This window comes from Colossoma macropomum, unplaced genomic scaffold, assembly GCF_904425465.1.
Source record: "Colossoma macropomum unplaced genomic scaffold, Colossoma_macropomum, whole genome shotgun sequence".
Lineage (NCBI taxonomy): Eukaryota > Metazoa > Chordata > Actinopteri > Characiformes > Serrasalmidae > Colossoma > Colossoma macropomum.
Window position 1 is genome coordinate 32,391,037 of NW_023494795.1, and position 23,216 is coordinate 32,414,252.

Sequence of the window (23,216 nt, forward strand, 5' to 3'; positions counted from 1 at the left end):
ACCTTTAGAATGCATTTAACTTTACATGCTAAATGCTAAGCTCTTTTAGAATGCTATTAAGATGCTTTAGAAAGCTATAAGAACACTTTTAAACTGTTTAACGCTGTTAGAATGCTTTAGAACACTTTTACAACACTTGTAGTATAATGCAATTAAATGCTTTAGAAACATTATTAGAGACCTTTAGAATGCATTTAATGAGATGCTAGATGCTAAGCTCTTTTAGAATGCTATTAAGATACTTTAGAAAGCTTTAAGAATGCTTTTAAACTATTTATCGCTGTTAGAATGCTTTTAGAAAGCTTGTAGTAAAATGCAAAAAAATGCTTTGGGAACATTTTTAAAAGCTTTTACAATACTTTAAACATAAGAAGCTAATTGCTTTTAGGTTTCAATTAAGATGTTTTAGAAAGCCATAAGAACACATTTAGAGCACTGTTAGAATGCTTTAGAACAACTTTATAACTCTTCTGGAAAAACGCTATTAAATGCATTGGGAACATTATTAAAAGCTTTTAGAAAGCTTTTAACATTAGATGCTGGATGCTAAATGCTTTTAGAATGCTATTAAGATGTTTTAGAAAGCTATAAGAACACAAATTCAGAGCACTGTTAGAATGCTTGTAGAACGTCTTTACAACTCTTGTAGAAGAACAATGTTAAATGCTTACATTATTGAACATTATTAAAAGATTCCAACATTAGATGCTAGATTCCAACATTAGATGCTAGATGCTTAATAGAACGTTATTAAGATGTTTTAGAAAGCTATAAGAACATTTTTAGAGCATTGTTAAAATGCTTTAGAACGCCTTTAGAACCCTTGTAGAGGAACAGTGTGAAATGCTTTGGGAGTATTATTAAAAGCTTTTAACATTAGATGCTAGATGCTTAATAGAATGTTATTAAGACGTTTTAGATAAGCTATAAGAACACATTTAGCGCGCTGTTAGAATGCTTTTAGAAGATCTTCACATCTCTTGTAGGCAAACGCTATTAAATGCTTTGGGAACATTATTCAAAGCTTTAACATCAGATGCTGGATGCCTAGAGGTCGTCGTAGGGTGGACGCTGGTGGGTGGGAAATAAATAAATAGGTATCGCGCGCCCGTCTGCTCCACTTGAGTCCCCCTTCCCCCCCACCTACCCACACCCCAACCCCAAAATGCCATTCAGCATCACCGTGGAGAACCGGCTGCGCACGTGCATTCAGCTCCGCGTCGTTTCTGTTGATGGTTATTATCCTGCGCGCTTCTAAGCACGCGGCGAATTTCAGCTTTTTTCTTGCTCGCGTCTTTAAAACCACGAATATCAGGGCTGCCTGGTGAGGAGCAGGAGCTGCAGAAGGTGCAGGAGGAGCTGCAGAAGGTGCAGGAGGGCCCCAGGCTGCGCTGCTTCTTTCTCTCTCCGCTCAGACCTGGAGGAGCTGCTGCTGCTGGGAGGCTTTAGCACACGCAGCGCGTGCACACGCGTCGCACGGTGCAGGCTGCACGCGGCTTCAGCGAACACATGGCAGCGTGCGCGCAGTTTTTTTTTCGGACTCCTTATTGATTTAGCCTTCATGTCGGTGAGCGCGAGAGTGCGTCGCTAAGTGTTTTCTGCGCGCGAGGGTTGTGGATGATGCATGGCCGGTTGGCGCTGCGGTCCGATGTGGAGCTCGTGATCCATGCCCCGCTGCCCGCGCAGACATGTCCCCAGCATCGGCCGCCACGGCCACGGCCACGGCCACGGTCAGCGCGAGCGCAACTCCGGGAAACGAAGCGGAGAGCCCCCGCGAGGAGGTGAGAGAGAGAGAGATACTTACAGACGAGGGTGAAGTCAGCTTCTCATTCGAATATTCCCGTTCCACCTTAAATGGTGCAGCAGTTACATTCCGGCGCCTGTAACTGCTGCATCATTTAAGGTGGAACGGGCAATTGCGAATAAGAAGCTGACTTGAGCTTCGTGACTTATAGGAACATGCAGTGCACTGCCTTCCATGTTAACATCCCAAAGGAGCGGTGCTTTCTGTTTCTGCGCGCATTTACGTTTTCGCACAGATTTGTTTATGCATGCGTTGCATTCATGTTTTTGCACGCCTTTATGTTTCTGTAGGTCTTTTTGCGTGCGTTTGCTTCATGGAGTGGTTCGTTGCAATGCACAAAAAACTGACGTGCGGACAGAAGCACAGAGTCTCGAGTCTCTTTATGTTTGAACAAAGCACAGGTGACCGATTTCGTGCGTGCACCGAAATTAAACCCTGTCTGCGGTGTGTGTCACCTCTCTCTTACACAGCAGACAAAGCAGGTTCAGTGCACTGCCGTCAGTGCCTGTGGAGAGCCTGTCTGATGTACAGTAGATTGTTCACTAGGCTTTATAGGTAAACAGTAAGCCACAGTTAGGACTGTACTGGTTTATACATACTCAGCTACATTTACCTCATTTGTGTTCAATCAACCAAGACATGTCCAGTTTATAGGTGACAGTGTGTCACATAGGGCTGCTAGATTATGGAAAAAAATCATAATCATGGTTATTTTGGTCAATATTGAGATAATTATTTAACAGGATTACTCCTTGACTTTGGAAACATGCATTTCTAGAACTTTATATATAAAATCTGTATATATATATATATATATATATACATTCTCAGAAAAAAAGGTATGAAACTGTCACTGGGGTGGGACCCTACATCTCAGTACCTTTAGTTAGGGAGCATAATTGTACCATAATCCATTGAAATGATAATTTCTAAGATGTATTGACTCCACACACCCCGTCTCGTCTCCAGGCTTTTTATTTTATTGAACTGTCTTTATTGTTCTGTTTTATTAGGTTATGATCCGGCCATCCACCCAATGACTGCTAGGGATCTCCAGCAGCTGAAAACTACTAAACATAAAAAATTAAACAAAAATAAATAAATTAGACCAAAATAAAGTTTGGGCCTTTAGGGAGGGGCGTACAGTATCAGAAACCACATAAGCATGTCTATTAGAGATTACGTAAAGGGGAATTCCACCATTTTTTTCAAATTTCTGCTTAGTTAAATTGTTGCAGTGTACACAATGTAATTAAGAGGGTTTTGATGTGAAATGCTCCATTCTGAAGAAGCATACTCGCTCTGAATTGTTGACAGTGGTGGTGAAAGGAACCAGACATCTGAAGAGTTTGATCCCTCTAAATTATGAATATGCTGCCTGATTTCTGAGACATTGTTTTATGATGGTTTTGAGATTAATTTTTTAATCTAAAATGTATTTTTTAATAAAACATTCAAGGTGGAGGGGTGCATGCTGGGTGTCGTGCGGTGAACTAGCAGCAAAAGAAAATATTTTTTGTCAGATTTACAATCATCAAAGTTACATAAAAAAAACTTATAAGACGTGTATGTTCACTGGTGGTTTTGGATATTAAATGAAATGGCTCTTGGCAGATAAACTATGTTTGGATTAAGGGTGAAATTGTGCAAAGTTGAATTTTGAAAAATTTCCTTAACTATCCCTTTAATGCAAACAGCCAGCTCCTCCAAACAGCAAACATTGGCTGTAGCTCAGTGAATAAAGCATGCAGGCATAGACAAGAGGTTTAATTGTTGGCCCAAAAATGATAATGGGCTAGATGGGTGATATAAGCCGCTTTGACTGTGGTGTAATTGTCGGTGCCAGACATTGTGGTTCCAGCATCTCGGAAACAGGAACAGCTTCCCCTGAGACATTCACACACTACAGTCTCCAGAGTTCACAGAGAGCGGTGTGACAAACAAAAACAGTCAGTGAGCAGGTCTGTGGGTGAGAACACCTTGTTATAAGGCTCATATCCCACGTTTTTGTTATAGACCAGAGAAGGATGGGATCCCCTTTTGAGTCTTGGTTCTGCTCCAGGTTGCTCTTAGGGAGTTTTTCTTGCCACTGTTGCCCTTCGCGATGCTCATTTGGAACTTGGATCCGATTGTATGTTAAGATGCTCTATGAGGAAACTCCTTATTAAAAGTGCTAAATTAAAAAAAATTAAAATAAATTGTGTGATTTTGCATATGAAAAACAGTCATGGTTCATTTTTATGAGCCAATTTTACAGCCTCTCTTTATCACTTAGAATTAAACAGACTGTTTGTGTTACTGTGCCTTTAATACTGATACATGTAAATTGCCTCTTATCTGATTGGCTGCCCTGTGTTATGATTCATTCAAAAAGCATTGCTAGCTGAAACACTCCTCATAACTGAAGTGTAAGGGGTGAGGGCTAAACTGCTGTAGGCTGAATAGGTGGATATATGTAAACATGACATCACAAAAGCAATGTATTTGAAATAGGCTTTTGAGGTGAAATTTAATTGGATTCATGTATGGACTGTATGGTTTAAAACTCTTCATCAGACTCTTATTCCAAAAAGGTGGGGAAAATTCAGTTTTCCATGATATGGGCCCTTTAATGAGACAGGTTAGAGGACAAGCTAACAAAAAAAGCCATAAATTTACAACAGTGGTGAGCAGAAGGGCATCTTCAAGTCCACAATGTGTTGAACAATGAAGTAGATACAGCAGTAGAAGACTGTGGTGAGGCTACACTCTTAAAAAAAGATGGTCAAGGTTTCATTAATAAAGGGAACGGTTCTCTTCAGAACCATGAGCTCCATATAGCACAATTTTCTGCTTAAATGTTTCTTTGCATGGTGAAATTGTTCTTCAGATTGATGAAGAATGGGTTCTATATAGCAGCAAAAAGGTTTCTTATATTGTCACAAGCTTGACTGAAACAATAGCAGAACCCTTTTTGGTGCTATATAGAGACATTTTTAAAAAGGTTCTATATAGAACCATCTACATTACATTGTCCCTCAAGCTGATTTCATGCATGAAATGGTTCTATATAGACCTCAAGGTTCTGAATAGAACCATTCCCTATACTAAAGCACCTTTGAGGAACCATCTTTTGATAGTACATCATGAGCAGGTAATCATGCAACCATGAAAAACTAGATGATTGATGAGAAAGATGGGAAAATGTTGCTTCGTCTGAAAGCTGATTTCTGCTGCCACGGGCAGATGGTAGATCACAATTTGGCGTACACAGCATGAATCCATGGATTCATGGGGGCAGGGGACGTTCACTAGCCAATCACTGTATAAGACTGAGATATATCCTCCACTTTTATTCTTGGTATGAATTTGATATCCTACCTATTCTGGAGCATATAAATAGACATGCGATTGCCTACTGTGTATGTTTGTATCACAACCAACATAATCAAAATAATTAACTTGACTTCCTTCTCTTTGATGAATTGATTGGTTTAATCGCAGTCTTAACAAAAAGGGTTCCATATAGAACCACAAATTTTCTTTGACTTGTAACAATAGTGGAACCCTTTCTGGTACTATATAGAACCATTTTTCAAAAGATTTTTTAAAGAAGCCGTATACAATAGTCACTCAGGTCATGCTGTAGAACCATTTAACCAACAGTTCAGGCATTCACAAGGTTCTTTAAGCTATCATATGTACACTTTGCTTTTACTACAGAACCCTTAACGAACCCCCTTTTTTAAGAGGCGAGGGGTCCAGTGAGTGACAGCTATGAAAGGAAAGAATGAAGCGGCATAAAGTGATAATTGCTTTCTTCAGATCAAAGCCAAGTCAAAGAGGTTACCGTGACAACCGAGGAGGGTTGGGGGTTGATGCTTGGCCCCAACCCACCCCTAAGATACATTCTGTGGTGCTTGGTGTGGGGAAGGTTTTCTTGCCATACATTAGGCCTCTTAAAAACAATGAACGCTTTCATACATAAATTATTCAGAAACATATCCAGATTTTTAAAGTTGATGTTTAATACTCAGAACTGTATAACCGGTGGTCGAGATCTGGGTGTTCCAACCACAGATTTTGGATGAAATCACTTTCATTAGCTCTTCTGTGATCAGTTAGCATCGTGGTCAGTCACATCCCCTTTCAGGTTCTGAGTTATTCTGTGGTTTCTGGCTCTCTAATGTATCCATTTTCTGTCCTGAAGAACACCGTGAGACATGAGCTGCTGCTCACTGTATTTAACACTCGATAATTTACTGGTGTCTCTCAACCTGTTAGCTCTTTAATCAGCATTTTACTTCCTCTAACTAAACTCTCTCCAGTGATCACCAACAACATTTATAGTATCTGACACTGCGGTAAAATTTGGAGATAGTTTGAAGGTATTAAAGAAGGGATAGCGCCTAACCCTTATATGGGCCTTTTATTCAACAAGTAGGAAGAAAAGCGAAATAAAAAGGCCACAAATAGCCAAATAACAGCTTCTTACAATAGTGGTGAGCCAAAGGTCATCTCTCAGTGTGTTGAACAATGAAGTATATACAGCAGTAGAAGACCATAGTGGGTTCCAGTCTCGCTGAGAAGAGAAAGATGAGACTACAGGCAATCATGTAATCCTGAAAAACTAGATGATTCAAGATGGAAAAACGTTGCTTGGTCTGATGAACACTGATTTTCGCTGCCACAGGTGGATGGTATATCAGGTCCAGCAAAAACCACCAGCCCAAAGTTTGTTTAAAAGCCGCCCACCAGAAGCTGAAACGTTATAATTTACTCTTGCGGCTGCATTTTTAAACTAGCCCTGTTTGCCGGGATAACCGCAAACCTGGCAACCCTGACGCACACCCTGTCAGGTCCCGCACACTGTACCAGTAAAAGTGTGATTGTACATAAGCATCTCTTCTGTAGGTGCTCTGCTCTCACCAGAGCTTGTTTATTTAACATGAAGATCTCATGCAGCTTGTGAATCTCACATATGTATGGAATGTAAATATCGGTAATAGAGATCTTAAGTGATATCACATTAATCTAAAAGGGATGTAAAGGGGGTATAAAGGGAGGGATATAGCTCTGCGCCCCTTTATGACCCTTTTAAACGATACTTTCAGCAGGATAATGCACCATGACATAATGCACGCATCATCTCTGGCTAGTCTCTCAAGCACGACAGCAACTTCAGTTTACTTCAGCATGCATCTAGTGCAGTCTCCAGACCTCCATCAAGTGGAGCCCCTTGAGAAGAGATGAAATGGGAGGTCTTTCAGCATAAATTTGTGATGTCATTGAGACAGCAAGTGCCTGTCCTTAAATTCCAGGCCGTATGATGCCTCCTTGAGCATGGTCTGTCATAGACTAGCATGCTCCCAAACGGCAGTGGCCAAAAATATGTATTATGGTGTAAGAAAAATTTCTGACAATAGATATCGCAGTGTATATCACAGTGTGTATGTATTTTTCAAATGAAACCATTTAAGATGCTTAAGTAAGCCTATGTTTGGCGGTTAACGGTGGCTTATTATTATAGGATGTCCATTCACTTTTTAAAAAGAACCATTTTTATTAACCACAGTAAATAATATACGTATATATATATATATATATATACATATATATATATATATTGTTAGAAACCAATATTGGCAGGTTTATCTATATTCATCTATCTATGTTCAGTTTTGTTTGTACTGTAGGTAACTGAACATAGATAGTTCAAAACTGAACATGGATAGATGAATATAGATAAACCTGCCAATATTGGTTTCTAACACTAAACCCTCATATATATATATTATAAAACCACATTAAAATTAAGTACCCAGCTTTCATAATAAGCAATAAGAAAACTAAAACTTTAGAAAAATCAGATTATTTACTAGAATAGAATAGTAAAACAATTAACATCAAATAAAACAATAAAGCTGTTGCAATAAAGTAGTGAGATAATAATAATAATAATAATAATAGTAATAATAATAATAATAATAATAATAAAAAAAGGACAAAGAAAAGTTGAACTCAACTAAAACATTTACAGGCTAAAAGTTTAAAATGACTCCAGCGAACGAGTTTTAAGCCACGTTCACACTACAAGCTCAAATCCAATTTTTTGCTCAAATCCGATCTCTCTGACAGGATGGTTCACACTTGTTTAATTAAGTGATTCAAATCTGCCAATAATGTGAATGAACCAGCGTCCCGAAATGACCCGCATGCACTGTCATGCACTTAATGAATCGCATGCGTCACGTGCATCATCAGCAAACAGACTAACGGTAAGAACGAGCCTTCACTGCGAAGATACTTAACTCTCATCTGCTCTCAGCTGCTCATTATTAGAGCGAGACAAAGGCGAAAAGGGTGAGATGTGTTGCTTTTCCACTGTTTACAGGCTTTAACTTCTGTTAAAGCTGCCATGGTAACGCTGAATGATAGCGCACGCACAGTGGAAAAAAGCACATGAATTCCGATCTGAGCGTTCTCATTAGGGTCATATGGCCACGAATGGGATACGTATCCGATCTAGGACCACATATGAAAGTGACTCAGGTCAGATTTGAAAATATCAGATTTGCGTGTCCACACAGCCCTGAAAGCATCAGATCTGAGTCACATTTAGGGCAAAAAATCGGATTTGTGCCACTTCAGCCTGGTAATATGAACGTAGCCTTAGAGACTCTTGTGGTGAACTCCAGCTCACTGGTGCTCTGTAGCTAAAAGCAGGGAGGACCTTTAGAAGAATCTACTTAGCAGAAGGTGATCGAGGGAGGTGATCGAAGGCCTGCTGCATTTTCATTTGAAAGGTGACACCCATCTCTACCAATTGGCTAAACAGACTAACATTATCGTGTTTTGCACTGTATGCATGTTGTATTATCTGCAGTTATCCATGAAATAGTTTTATAAGTGTTTTGACCCAACTGAGAAAGATGTTTAATTCTTCTACTACTCCTAAATATCTAATTAATGTTTCTGTCATTTTTAATATCCATATGCAAAGAATTCTCACTGGATCAAAGGGGGTCCTGCCCAGTAAGCACGTGCAGTCTAAGAGCATTTCCAGATAATGAAGTGCTCAGCAGACGGGGGAAGATTAGGTCTCTGTCAGGTCATCATTTAGTCAGGGATGAACAAAGAGCAGCTCTGTTCCCTACGCAGTGATGATGCAGCAGTTACGCTGTGCCAGCCGACTTGAATCCTATCAAGAAAGTCATTGTGCCGTCACTCCTTTAACCACTGAACCTCTCTGGTTATTACATAAGGGCCATTCTTTAAAAGACTATTTAGGCCTTAGCGAAGCAGGGCCGCTAAATGTGGAGCCGTGGGACGTGAACTGAGCGCTAGACAAACAGCAGCGTACCACAGAACACTACTGAGAACACTGCCTTTTCAGTTAAAGTGAGAGTTTAACAAAGTTTACCCCCTTACTCAAAAAGTAGTCAGTCAGCCTAGACTGAAGGTGTTTAAAGTTTACTTTGGACAAAGTACAGACAAAATCCAGGCTTCCAGATGGCCGCTACTTCTGACGTACTTTTGTCCATTTTTAAAGATAACAGTACGTCACACAGAGTCAGAAACCACATGAACAAGTTTATTTGAGATTACATAACAACTCCATGCTCACGTTTCCAAAAAAACATTAGAAGTCTCACCCAGATATTAGAATAATCACCCAAATCTTTTCTGTAAATACATCAACAAAACTTTTCTCAACCCACATAAAGTCTTCTTTTAATTAGTGCAGGATTGTACATTGTGGTTTAGGACATGATATGACTTACTGCGAGCTATAAAAATGAACAAAACTTCATTGTGAAGCCGAATGCTGTGGGCAGCCGCTTTACACAACAGGAGCTGTGACTCCCTTCATGCTCACATACCTCATGCAGGCATGTAGACGGTTGATTACATTCACAATTTCTGTTATTTCTGTTTATAAACATGTATGTTCAGTTCAAAATGTAGCAATAATTTATAAAGAGAAAAAATGGCTCTCTGCGGGATCAAAGCACTATTTGTCTAAAATAGCTGCCCTTAGTGTTCAGCTACACGGTGACGTTTTGTTCTTTTTTATAGTTCACAGTAAGTCGTACTGTGCTTTAAAACACATTGACAAGTCTGGGCAACCTTAATGAAGACCTGTATGCAGTTCAAGCAAGTTGAGAAAGTATTGGGATTGTATTTATGGAAAAGATTTGGGTGACAGTTGACTTCTGGTGTTCGCTAGCAACATTAGCTTTGTATCTCTAGTGCTAAACAGCAATTTAGACATAAAACTTGTCTCGGATTATCGACTACATCTTGGGTAAGCTGGTAAAGTGTGGAAATTTGATTTTTCGCTCAACCCATTCTTTAATACCTTAAACCTTTAAGACTTGTTGCCCATAGAAACACCTGTGGAGTAATGTATAGGTATAATAGTAGTCTGTTATACCTCTATATCTTTGTCTGAAGGACTGAATATTTTTTTTCTGCTCAGTTAAAAATGCCATATTGTGCTTCATTGAAACAGAATGAGTAACAGTAATAGGAGCTCAGATGAGGCCTTGGGCTCATATCACAGAGCTGACAAACTCCAGCATGCTAAAATAATCTGCAGGAAAGTGGGACGCCGCTCTCACAGCCCCCTCTCCAGCAGCCTTATCAGAACCAGCAGCACCTCACCAACCAAAAAGGATTCCCACCACATTACCGCCTGAAAAGCCCAGCAGAAACCGTGCAGGCCATCAGCGCAGCCGCGGGTGAGCGGGGAATATCGCTCAGGCTTTGTCTGACAGATTAGCTGCTTTATGGCGCAATCCGGATTTATCCAAAACTGAACCGCTGCAGCCACTTCTGATTTTGGCAGGAAAATAATACAGCTAATCTCCCTGCTACTCGACTGGATAGTAAAACACGCGTCTTTCCTGGGATGTTTTTATGCCTTTCCTGTCATTGTTATTCAACCACTGAGCAACTTTAAAGAGGAGAAATGCTTTGGTGATCATCTCTGTTGGGGCTGTATAAATATCCTTCGCTTCACGAGTGTTCTCCTTCCCCGAAAAGATTCAACACGTCAGAAACAATTATACTAGTCACTGACTTATGGCAATTACATGCATCAACGCTGTTAACAACAAGGAGAGTTTCACACCAGCTATAAAGTGCAATTTCTGCCTGTTTTGGAGGTCCCTCAGTTGAACCGTGCATACAGTGCATGCTTTGCAAAACCAGTGGCGAAGTACATTTTCGTCTTTGTAGTTGAATGAGCAAGTTAACAGTAAAGGTGTTTTTATTGTGTTTAAATGCTATTTTGTTTATTGTGTCAGTTGCACAGGATTGTTTGATGTTGTAGTGTCCTGCTACAGGCTGGTGCTGGCACTAAGAGACTCTGGAGGCATGGCTAGGCAGAGGGCCACACGCAGCAGCTCATGGTAGCGCGCGCCCCCCACCTAAGTGACTTATTGTGTTGTTTTACACTGTTCTCTATTAGTTATTGTTATGTGTAAGTGTTCAATGTGTTGTGATGTGGCTAGCAGTGTAACGCAGCATTTCACACAGAGAGCCAGCAGAGTCCTAGTCAATCTGATGTAAATTGCCTGTGCAAAGGTTATGGCACAATTTAGACGACTCTAGAGAACGACTGTTGGTATTTGAACTCAACAGCCAAATAAACACACCCCTCACTTCAGTGCTCCTTCAGAAACTTTGCCCCCCCAAATACGTGGATGCACATTTTTGAGGCAAACTTTTTTAGATCTTTGTGGCCATAAAACCCTTTGAAAACCTTGTAGACACAAATACCATAATGTAATGTTAGAGTGAACAACCACACAGCAAGTAATGTAGCTAACGTTAGCTCGGTTGTGGGTTAGCATACTGTCGCTACAGTTGGTGTTGTGAAGCTAACCAGTTGCTATCATAAACATTCGCAAACAAGACAAAGCAATACTGACCTATTGATACTGTAAACATTAAAAATGAGTTGTTACCCACCTGTCCAGCAGAAGTGATCTCCTCATCTGTTTTCAGTTTTCAGGCATTTCAACTCTCAATGAAGCTGAAGTCAGCTTTTTTTGTCAGCTTCTTGTTGTTCCCATTCCACCTTTAAAAGGTGCAGCAGATAGACTACATTCTGGCGTCCCAGCTTCAAATTTTCTAATTTTGTTCTAATTTTCCTGTTTCTCCCTAAATTGTGCACGCATGCTGTGTGGGCGGTCACTGTTTGGGGAGGGCAAAACAAAACGTGAAGAGGGCTGATGAGTTCATATCAGAACATGTAATTTTACCAGGGGTATTCAAATTTATGCACATGACTGTATGTCCTCTGTGTTTTTCAATTCCCTGTCACATGATTCTGTCTGTATCCCATGATGTAAATTATTATGGACTATTTCACAGCTATATATTGAAACCACTGATTCAGTAAATCAGGCACAGACACACGAGACGGATCCAAGAATTCATCAATTAGAGGGAAAAACATATATGGCCCATGATTCAACTGAGCAAGTGTTCAGCTTTTTAATCAAAGCCTGTGTTAACTACCTCCTCATTTCGCTCTGATCGCTTCAGAATAACATCTGCTCCTCTTATCAGCCTCAGAGTGAAAGCTGTGATCACACGCATGTAACGTGAGACAATGACTGTACTATATTTGCGCATTGCATATTTGCAGGGCAGACAGGATCAGGCCATTATCATGGTTCTGTACCCATCTTTCCTGGCAGGGTGGAGCTCAGGGGGGCTCATGTGACAAGGTGGGGAGGATAATTATGGAAACATCAATTATTTAAAGCATGCTGCTGTGTAAAGAGCACAACACAAGCCATGCTGTTTCACGCTCATGGAGCATCAGCCTAAAAGCACATCAGCGGAGGGCCACTGTCCATGCGTGCCTTTTATGTACCGCACTCTTATGCCTTAAAGGGGACCAGTTTAAAACCATTTTCCAGCCTTCTACTGACGTTCTGCAGTGTAGTTCCAGAGATATTGAACTGTTTTATATTCCAGAACCTATAAAATTTGATACACTACATTTCCTAGAGTTCATCTGCAGTGTTTCAGCTTAGTGGGGGGCATGGCAATATCAGCACTGCACTGCAATTAATAAAATCTGAGTGAGCCAATATGTTGTTTTTGAAGAATTTTCAAGATTTTTTTGTGTTTAATTTCATTCTGCTTTGTTGGTGACAGCATCTATACAGCTCTGTGATTGGTCACACCTCTGACTTTGGAGCTTTAGCATTTTATTTTAGACCAAAAGAGTTGTTAGAGTCTAACAAGCTTCAGTTCCTGTGCTAATAGATGCTGGATGTACTAAGTTCCACTGCAGTTCTATACAGAACATAGAACTTGTTTTTTGGGAAGGTACTCGCACTTTGACTCGTTCATTTATTGTACCCAAGTATAAATACTTTGATTTATTGTTGATTTAGGCTACTCTTAGGCTCTTTGGCTGCTGTGAATAACCAGAACACCAACATAAATGCACTATTAGATGTAATGTGAACGACTGTGATCAATACACTTTAAGGCAGAATTTTTTTTTTTTTTTAAGTTCAGATCTTTTAAACATCAGATCGAGACTCAAGCTCATTCTTTCTGTGGACACTATGGACAGAGCTGAGGTAGACTGTCTATTACTGTTAATAACTAATAACGGAGTTACAATTGCTGACAAATTCACTTCAGCTACGCTCTTAAAAAATATTCTTTAAGGGTTCTTCAGCAATGGGAATGGTTCTACGTAGAACCATGAGTTCCATATAGAATCATTTGCATGCTTAAATGGTTCTTTGCATGCTTGAATGGTTCTTTGCATGGTGAAATAGTTCTTCAGATTGATAGATCGCTTCTGTCATCTCCTCGGGGAACTTTGGTTAAATATTATATGGTTTTATGGTCATATTATAATCAAATCTTTCATGTTCCGTCTCTACCCTGTCATATTAAAACATATACAGTCTGCTCCATCAAACTGCTGTGGCTTTTTTGCCATAGTTTGTGAGTTTGAAGGGAATGGGTAAGTGAATGGAAGTGTACAGACTGTACAGACTGCGGTGATTCTTGGAAGCTGAGCCTTCTTTATGATTGAAACATGCCCAATGATGTCACCAGTGCGGTTTTCCCTGCTTTGTTCTCTGAAATGACCGTAAAAAGTATGTATCTTCAAACCTCTGACATGATGCAGCACCTTCTGACACTAAAAAATAGCCAAATAAGACTGTTCCCTTGAAATACTATATCTTGCATATTTTGGTCCATTTCAGCATGTTTTTATATTTGAAACAGTACTTGTTTTTGGTATTTGCTGTTAGTGCACAGTTATTTGGCCACACATTCCGTCTGTTCTGCTAAGCTAAGAGCTAGTTTTTGTCCTCCAGCCCATGATCCCTCTGTCCTGGAACAGTGCCAGCTCAATGACTGGGCAACTATGAGGAGCTTCTGCTGTTCCTTCAGGCTCACTGTGCCCTAGGGTGAGGCAAGATGGCAGCTGCCCCAGGATTTTTGGTTGGAATTTCTGCAGAACCTCTGAACGTCTAGGCCCACTTTGCAGGATTCCCAGGAAGCTTTTACTCTTCCATTTCAAACAAAGATTTAAAGAGAGAGCTTGTGTTCACGATTATTTCATATCGTGATGTTTAGTTTAGGCTGGTCCGAGCAACATTTTACAGACTTTGATGTTACTTGAATACTCATTCTCATTCTCAATACTACCCTTAAAAACATTTAAATAGATACAGTATTTACATTTTATAGTTAACCATAATACATACAGAAAATAATACAGATTCTGCATTTTGACACATTTTGATCACAATCTCCAGTAAATTATCATTATGAGCAATTCACTGTTTAACAAACAGTAAACTTCCACAGTCTGTGTGTGAACAGTCACAAACTGTTGTATTTGTCAATACAAACACAAATGCTTTAGCTTTTGCCAATAGCTTTGCAGGCAAGCTATTTTATTATATAAGGCCTAAACTCAGCCTATGTAGAAATGTTTAGGAAAAACCTGTTCAGGAAAGTTATGTTGGAGTTGGAAAATACAGAATTTTTGTGGCACTTGACTTGAAATGAAACTTTCTTTTGTCTCACAGCTGTAGTGTAGGCCTTTATCAGGGGGAGTCAAACATTTTTTCTAATTTTCATCAATTTTGTGTAGAATCTGCAACCTTCATTTTCTGTTTTGGGTAGTCCAGTAAAACAGTTCAGCACAGAAAGATTTGTGAATGCTTGGATGCTGACAGAATGGTTTGTATTATACAAACTGAAAACAGTGTGTCTGGAATATAGTACTGAGTCACTTGTAAGAAATGCTTTGGCACCCACTGTAAACCACAGACACTGATCATGAACATTTTACACGTGTTAGGCCTGAGCCACTTCCTGCCTCTGACTTAATTCTAGCAGATTCAGAAGTGAGCGAAGCCAAATAAGTAACTGTTGTCCTCAGTAGGGCTGTAAAAATCATTAATACATCATAAAGCATCAACCTAAAGGCAATAGTTCAAATACAGGAATGGCAGAGATTATAATAATCAATTATAATAATGTCAAATAAAATATCCTTCTCCTAACAAATTTTGCCAAACCTCTCAGGCTATTTTAATACATAAAAATCATAGTAAATTGTTTTTAGTGTCTATGTTCCACTACTGTCCCTCCAATCACATTTGTGTGTTCAAAATTCTGAATCGTAGTGATGCTTGTTTCTAATCATTTGAACAAAATGAATCAGCTGCCCTGATTTGATTCAAGGTTTTGAAACCCAGGTTTCCCATGTGATAAGTTTGCAAAGAATATACTAACATTCTGATATCATTGACGCTTATGACATCAGAATGTTAGTATATTCTTTGCAAACTGACAGCTTGGTTGACTTCAATCCTAAACATTACACAATCATACTTTCATAGAATAGAGCTTCTTTATAAGGTGTTAGTAAGAGAATCGTTTCTGCTCAGCTTAGCCTGTTTATTCATGTTATTTAACTGCTTTTGTGAATTCATCCTAAGAAGTGAAATCTCGGAGACACCCACAAAGTCCTGATCAGGCAGAGAAGCTGAGTTTTTCTAGCATTTGAATTATGGAGTTTATTTAGAATCTGACTTTGGTTAATAATCACCATGTCATATATTTTCAGAATCATTGAGGTATTTTTAATATTTACAGTCAAGGTAATGCCTCAATTACAAGAACTGAGCACAGTACCCAGTACTTAACACTACAGTTTATTGAAAAAGTAAAGCCAAATTCAAATACATGCTATCAGCTCCAAAATCCCCCCTAAACTGCCAAGCACACAGAAATAACCCAGTTATCAGTCATATTTCAGACTTTCAGAACAGAGTGCAAAATGGAGAGAAAAAAACAATATTTTCAAAATCATCTGTGTGTTTCAAAACTGCTACTTCCAACACAAGATTTCCCAAGGATTTGAAACTTTTAAGATTGTCTGGCTCATTTCTACCATCCCTACAGAAGTGTTAAAATATAATCAAATCAAACTGAATTGTGGTCAAATCGGAGGCTTCATGATGCACTGAATTGTTTCCTAAATAATTGTAAATTGAATCATTGTGAGCACAGAGATTCACACCCCTTGTGTTCACACATCCTTCTTTTCTTTCCTCTTTCCTTTTTTCCCGTCCAGCAGCGACCCCAGAAGCAATCCCTGAGCAAAGCCCTGTGCCGCGAATCACACTGGAAATGCCTTCTCCTCACTTTGCTCATGTACGGCTGTGTGGTGGCCATGACCTGGTGCTCGGTTACGAAGGTGACTCGTCTCACCTTCGACAGTGCTTTCAAAGGGAAGTCGATGATGTACCACGAAAGCCCTTGCTCCAATGGCTACATCTACATCCCCGTGGCCTTCCTGCTCATGCTCTATGTGGTCTACCTGGTGGAGTGCTGGCACTGCTACATCCACAGTGAGCTGCAGTACAAGGTGGATCTTGAAAGCATAGCGGAACGGGTACAGCGGATGCAGCAGGCCACCCCTTGCATCTGGTGGAAGGCCATTAGCTACCATTATGTACGCCGGACAAGGCAAGTGACCCGCTACCGCAATGGAGATGCCTACACAACCACGCAGGTTTATCACGAGCGGGTCAACACGCATGTGGCGGAGGCTGAATTTGACTACGGGAACTGCGGGGTGAAGGACATTTCCAAGCAGCTGATGGGTCTGGAGGGGTTCCCCATCACCAAACTTCGCTTCACCAAGTGCTTCAGCTTTGCCAACGTGGAGTCAGAGAACTCTTACCTGACGCAGAGGGCCAGGTTCTTCACAGAAAATGAAGGTCTGGACGATTACATGGAGGCACGTGAAGGGATGCACCTCAAAAATGTGGATTTCAGGGAGTATGTGATGGCCTTCTCTGACCCTGACCACTTGCCATGGTATGCGAGGCACTGCATTTTCTGGATTGCAGCTGCAATGACGCTTTCCTGGCCCTTGCGGGTCTTGATGGAGTACCGTACAGCTTACCTTCACTACCATGTGGAGAAGCTGTTTGGCTTTGATTATGTCCCTGTCACACCTTTGGACGAGCGGCCGTATTGCCGGCACATCCCTCGAGTCAACACCATCGACAGCACGGAGCTGGAATGGCACATCCGTTCCAACCAGCAGCTGGTGCCCAGCTATTCAGAAGCCGTGTTAATGGACCTTGCCCAGCTTTCAGCCTGCAACACGTATTCCTCCCGCAGAGTTAGCGGCTACCGGCAGAACTGCGAGCGTTGCCACAGGGCCATCAGTAGCTCATCCATTTTCTCCCGCAGCGCCCTCAGCATCTGCAACAACAGCAGCAGCCCCCGCCTGCCCTTCAGCGGCAGCCGCTTCTCTCTGGGACGACTCTATGGCTCCAGACGAAGCTGCCTGTGGAGGAGCCACAGCGGCAGTCTGAATGATCCGGGCTGCCCCACTGAAAGCACACGCTGCCTGGCAGGTCGTCCTGGCCAAGAGGAGGACAACCCACCCTCACCTCCGAACTATCAGGACGCTCTGTACTTCCCTGTGCTGATAGTGCACCGCAACGAAGGATGCCTCAACCATGACCACCGCTCACTGCATCGCAATGGCTCATGCGTGGAGACATCTTTATGACCCATGCTTGAGGTTTGCAAAGCGTTGATGTTTGCTTGGAATTTCACTGACCTTCTGGTTGGGGGCAAGAGTATGATCACATCTTGACCTACCGACTGAATGCAACACTACTTGAATCTTGCAGACAGATATAACGGGTTCGTATTGAGGAATGTACCTTCAGGGACTGTGTTTGGGTCAGAATGAAAACTCTTTCCCAGATACGGATAATAATGAAACATTTACTCCCTTTAGACTTTAATAATGAATGGAAGACACATTTCTTCTGGAGTTGCCTGTCTGAGTCAACAATATTACCATATTGCTGGATAATACTGACTTTTTCAGCAAATACAGGTCCATCATATGCATAACAAAAATATAAGTAGCCAGAGTATGGTAATGTTTCTATCATTGTAGGTGGTAGAAATCATGCTACAGCATGACGGAAAAAATTATACTGCTTATTCCGTCCCCTGCAGGCAAACTCGTCTTTTTGGCTCGCCTTGTTAGCTTTGGTCATGGTCCACAGTAATATGAGAAGGGAAAAAGATACAAGTCCTGTGTCTCGTAGATGACTGTTTTAACACTAACCTTACCTTTCATATGTTTTGGTTCAGTGGTAAATTGTTCCTGTAAAAAGTCTGGGATAGGCCCTGTCCTGTGCCAGGGGGAAACTCTAGAGTCAGTTTTGAAGTAAATGTGGATATAATGCTGAATACGTGAAACTGCATAGTCTAGCCTCTGGAATTACTGTGTTTTGTAAAAGCTGAATTGCAAAAAACTGACCTTTTTTCTCTCTTCCAACCATGACATGACATAAATGGACAGATTAGCTATGTAAGGCATTTTACCTCAAGCCACTTATTTCTAATACATCTGACTTGTAAAGCAGAGAGAGAACAAATGCAAAAAATGCTGGACACGTGTAAATATCGCATCTCCAAAACAGTTTTTCTTCCTCTCCTATTTATAACGATGGAGTCATTGCTATGAATAATTTAGTGCAGGCAGGCTAAAGGACATGAGAAGTTGAAACAGAATACATCATCTCAAGACATTCAAAGGTCTGGGGTGCTGGTGATCGTAATTACTGTTAATAAATTTACTTTTTAAATATCTTGCATAGTTTTCAGTACAAGAATATTTTTTTTGATACAGCATGAAATCATTTAACTGGAATTTTGCTTCCTTAAGACTACCACTCCTTCTCCTCCTTCTTCTTCTTCTGTTCATTTTTACAGTAATTTAAGTGCCTAAAGTTAGTTTTTTGTATCAGCACTTTGGTTAGGCTGTTTAGATGTTGCCGATTTTTCATGTGATTAAGCAAATGTGATCCACTAAAAGATCCATCCACCGCATCAGATCCATCATCATACAGAGCGGTAATTAGGCTCGGACTGAGGAAGGAAGAGAAAGATAAAACCCTAGATCTGCTGAAATGTAAAAAACCCTTCTACTGAAATGCAAATTATGTTGTAGCTAATAATAGACTGTCATACCAGAATATGCTGAGCTTCAAACAGGAACATTACAGCACTGCTGCCCATTTTGGACACTTTAGAGGGACATATTATTCCATACATGAATCTAAGGTAGACAGCTTTTTTAAATACACTATGGGCGTTTTTCCACTGCAGAAAGTACCAGAACCTTTGGCATCAGAAAACTGGAACTGTGTTTTCCATTGGCCATCAGTCCAATACAGAGGGTTCCAGTTTTATTTTTTTTGGTACATGCTCATGACTGGTACCAACAGGGCCTAATGGTGCTCATGGGTGACTCCTCTGTCTTTGCTAACACTTACAGCTAATACATTTTAGCGATTTTTTTTTTTTTTACTTTTCCAGGTGAATATAAAGTCACCAAGTGCTGTTACCATCAATAACTGCACCAGAAATCAAACTGGTGACTGGAATGTTGATGTGTTTATTGCTATTTTTGAAATTACGCTAAATGATACATGCTAACTATTCAATTAGCATTCAAACTAGCCTTCATTGAACGAGTGTTTTTGCTCATTTTTTCACTCTTGACAGAGAAAAATATTTGTTTGCTTTACTTGATTCTGCACATGATTCTGTGTGAATGTAAACATTTATGTGAATGTGAGCACAGAATAGCGCAGGACATTTTTCCCAGCAGTACATTAGCCAACGCTTTTTAGCCCAAAAGCTAAGCTAACTATAACTAACACACAAGGTAATGGGGTGCTTTAGAGTGGCATAAAATGACCAGAAAGACAATAAAAATTGGTTCAAGCTGCTGCCAGGTAGGTGGAAATTCCTTTTTTAGTATGCAGTGGAAAAGCACCCATCGTCCATCTCTTTTTTGCGCAGGGGCTAAGAGCTTTGTTACTCACTTCAGCCCTGTGGTGTTTTAATTATTGCTTTCAGGAAGGGAGTTCTTGCATGTGGTTGTTGAATTTGTGATGTGGCTTTAGAATTTGATCGTTGGCTATTATTAGCCAGAACTTGATATCAGTGCTAGCTCATCAGTATAACTCAACTGGACAGCAGTCCAGTCACACAAGTGTGACTGTTTTCATGAAGGGGTTCAGTTAATCGCCTGAGAATTTGTTCTGCAGCGCTTCTTATTGAACAGTGAGCAATTCTCATGCTAATTATTTAGCTGTCTGTCATCTTGTTGCTGTTGAAAGAAAACCTTCTCTGTATGTTCTAAAGTATCCAGACAGTAAGTGAATTCAGCTATTGCGCCCACATAGCTTGCATGATCTCAATAGGAAAGCGCTGACCAATAGAATGGGATGCTCTGGAGCAGCCACACATGAGCCTAAGGTCACCATGCTCAATGCCAAGTGTAGACTAGAGGGGTATAAAGCCCTCCAGCACTGGGCTGTGGAACTGCATTCTCTGGAGAAAACCTTTGGGATGAGTTGTGTCCAGAACTGACCATCCAACATCAGTACCTGACTTCACTAATGCTCAATTAAATCCTCACAGCAATGTTCCAACATCTAATGTAAAGCCTGTGGCAAAGAGGGACAAACTCCCTGTTAAGACGCTAAAGTCTACAAACATTCTGACAGATAATGTATCTTAGAAGCCTTTATTTGAGAAAGAAAAACATTCATAAACGTAAAGTATGTTAATGTAACCTGATTTTATTCCAAGTAATTTTGGGCCATTTGGTCCATTGGTCATGAAATCCTGGGTTTTCCTATTACAATGATCTCTTAATGGACATGCTATCATATCACTTGTTTTATGTTTTTCCACATTAGCCAAGTCTAACCCAACATACACAAATCATAAGTATCCCATCATGCATTGCTGATGGTGTAAAGAACCACAGCAAGCGGGCTGAACTGTTGGGCTTCCTGTAAATACTACAGTAGATAAGGGCTCAACGTAAAGCACAACCAGTTGCTCCACACTCACTGTAGGAAAAACTGCTGACTCTAATGCATGCTCAGCTATCACACGTCTATATGTGCTAACACAGTGCTTTTTTTTAAGACTTTACTTATTGCATTGTAATAATTGTCATAACAAGTAGCTTCGAGATGAAGCTGTGTCCATTGAAGAATATTACTCTGATAAACTGACACTCAGGTTTCTGTGATTATGTTTTGTGAACCACTCTGTAAATACCAATGAAAATTTTGTATTTCAATGGGGAGATCATGGTAGTTAGTGCAGGAATGTAGAATCAATAGCAGAGAAATGATTCAGAATCTTATTAGAGTAATATTTTGGCCAAAAATGAAATGTATATGAAATGTATCCACCCCCCAACTCCATATGTAGTTAATCAGACAAGACATGTTCGATGTCTGAAGTTTGTTTCTTCAGTTTTTGTATTAGAGCTACAAAGCTAATGTAGCTAAGCTTATACCTCACCAATTAGCATGGTGTTAACTGCATGGTTAAATCAACACACTTTTCTGAAAGGATATCATAATAGCAAGTAATACCATTTGTACAATTGTAACATTTAACAAAAAACACCAAGAAGGCCCTCCAAATCTCTTCTAAATTACCTTACACATTGTTTGTGAAAGTTGGCAAAAATCAAACAGGACAAACAAAATGATATTACATTTTGCATCAAATTTTGAGGTTGAATTAATGTATTGACATTGGTGTACATAAGGTTCCACTACATTAGCCTCATAATGACAGTGCAAAACTTCAGATACCAAACATGTTCTGGCTGATGGACTCCATTTGTAGGAAGATTGTGTAAATTAGTTTTTTTTGTTGAACTGTCGCTTTAAGATTCAGAGTTAATCATGTCCAAAAGTAGCTTCATTCCTAGATATGCCACATCAGTGATGCCATTTTTGGGAAGGAGGTGCTTATTTCACGAAGAGCTCATGAAATTGCTCATCGTAAACTTTCCACAGTGAGAATCAAGACGAATTAATATTTTAAAACTCAGCTCAGTCTGTCAAACTGACATATTTAACGATTGTATATCCTTGACATAAATGTTTCTTCATTCCAAAAAGCACATGAGATCCTTAAACAGTCCTAGTAGGCTATCTAGGAGGAGCAAAATGTGGGATTCAGTTGGATTTCCAACTGCAGCCTGTTATGAACTTTTAACTGACCATCTCAGTGGTTTAAATGATTCTTATTTGGCGAACATTTAGTAATCTTTGTATCTAATTGTGATGTGCTAAAAATGTGTGCACAGAAAAAAAAGTTGTTTTATGTGTTTTTTTGGTATTCCATAAAAGCAAGCTATAAAATGTTTTCTTAATAGTTTGAATTAATGCATTAAACTGTTAAACAACATACTACTATTTGTGGCCACTGGTACACTGACTGTGATGCAGATGTGCATGATCGTCACATAGTTAGCATCATAACGAAACAGCTGTAGTAGTCACCGTTCAGGTAAACTGCAGGACAGGAGAAAGTGGCAGAGTAGACAAACCGATATTACTAAAGCCAAGCACACTACAACCAGTCAGAGTAAAATATGTTGGTTTACAATTTGTTGGTGGAACTCAGGCCTTCTGGGAAACTTCCAAAAGCATTTCACTGCCTATTGCATATTTCCAGAATATTACGAATACTAATAACTGCTAATGAGCAGCTACTGAAACCCTGCTGGTGGAGACTGCGTGGAACAGCATGTATTCTGTTTAGAAATGTGCACAAAGCTAATCGACATACATGAAATCTGTAAACACAATGTTGCCTTTACAGAATGTGGCATATAATACATCTGAGGCCAAACATGTATCAAAGTTGCAGAAAACTCAATAAAGCAGTATCTGTTCTGATTCAAATGAGCTTCATATGAAACATCCTTGTCTGAACAAATGTTTGTGTTTTGCTTCTGTATGAAAGTCTTGTAGAAGCTCAGTTTTACACATTATAT

At 40.0% G+C, this 23,216-nt stretch overlaps 1 protein-coding gene across 1 annotated transcript; it reads left to right on the forward strand.

Moving 5' to 3' along the window:
• Positions 1–1,688: 1,688 nt before the first annotated feature.
• tmem151ba (transmembrane protein 151Ba) lies at positions 1,689–18,980 on the forward strand. The gene is made up of 5 exons (XM_036582801.1): positions 1,689–1,781; positions 10,386–10,527; positions 11,121–11,199; positions 12,444–12,525; positions 16,428–18,980. The coding sequence occupies exons 1-5, from the start codon at positions 1,689–1,691 to the stop codon at positions 17,880–17,882; spliced, it is 1,851 nt and encodes a 616-aa protein (XP_036438694.1). The 3' UTR covers positions 17,883–18,980.
• The last annotated feature ends 4,236 nt before the right edge of the window (positions 18,981–23,216 follow it).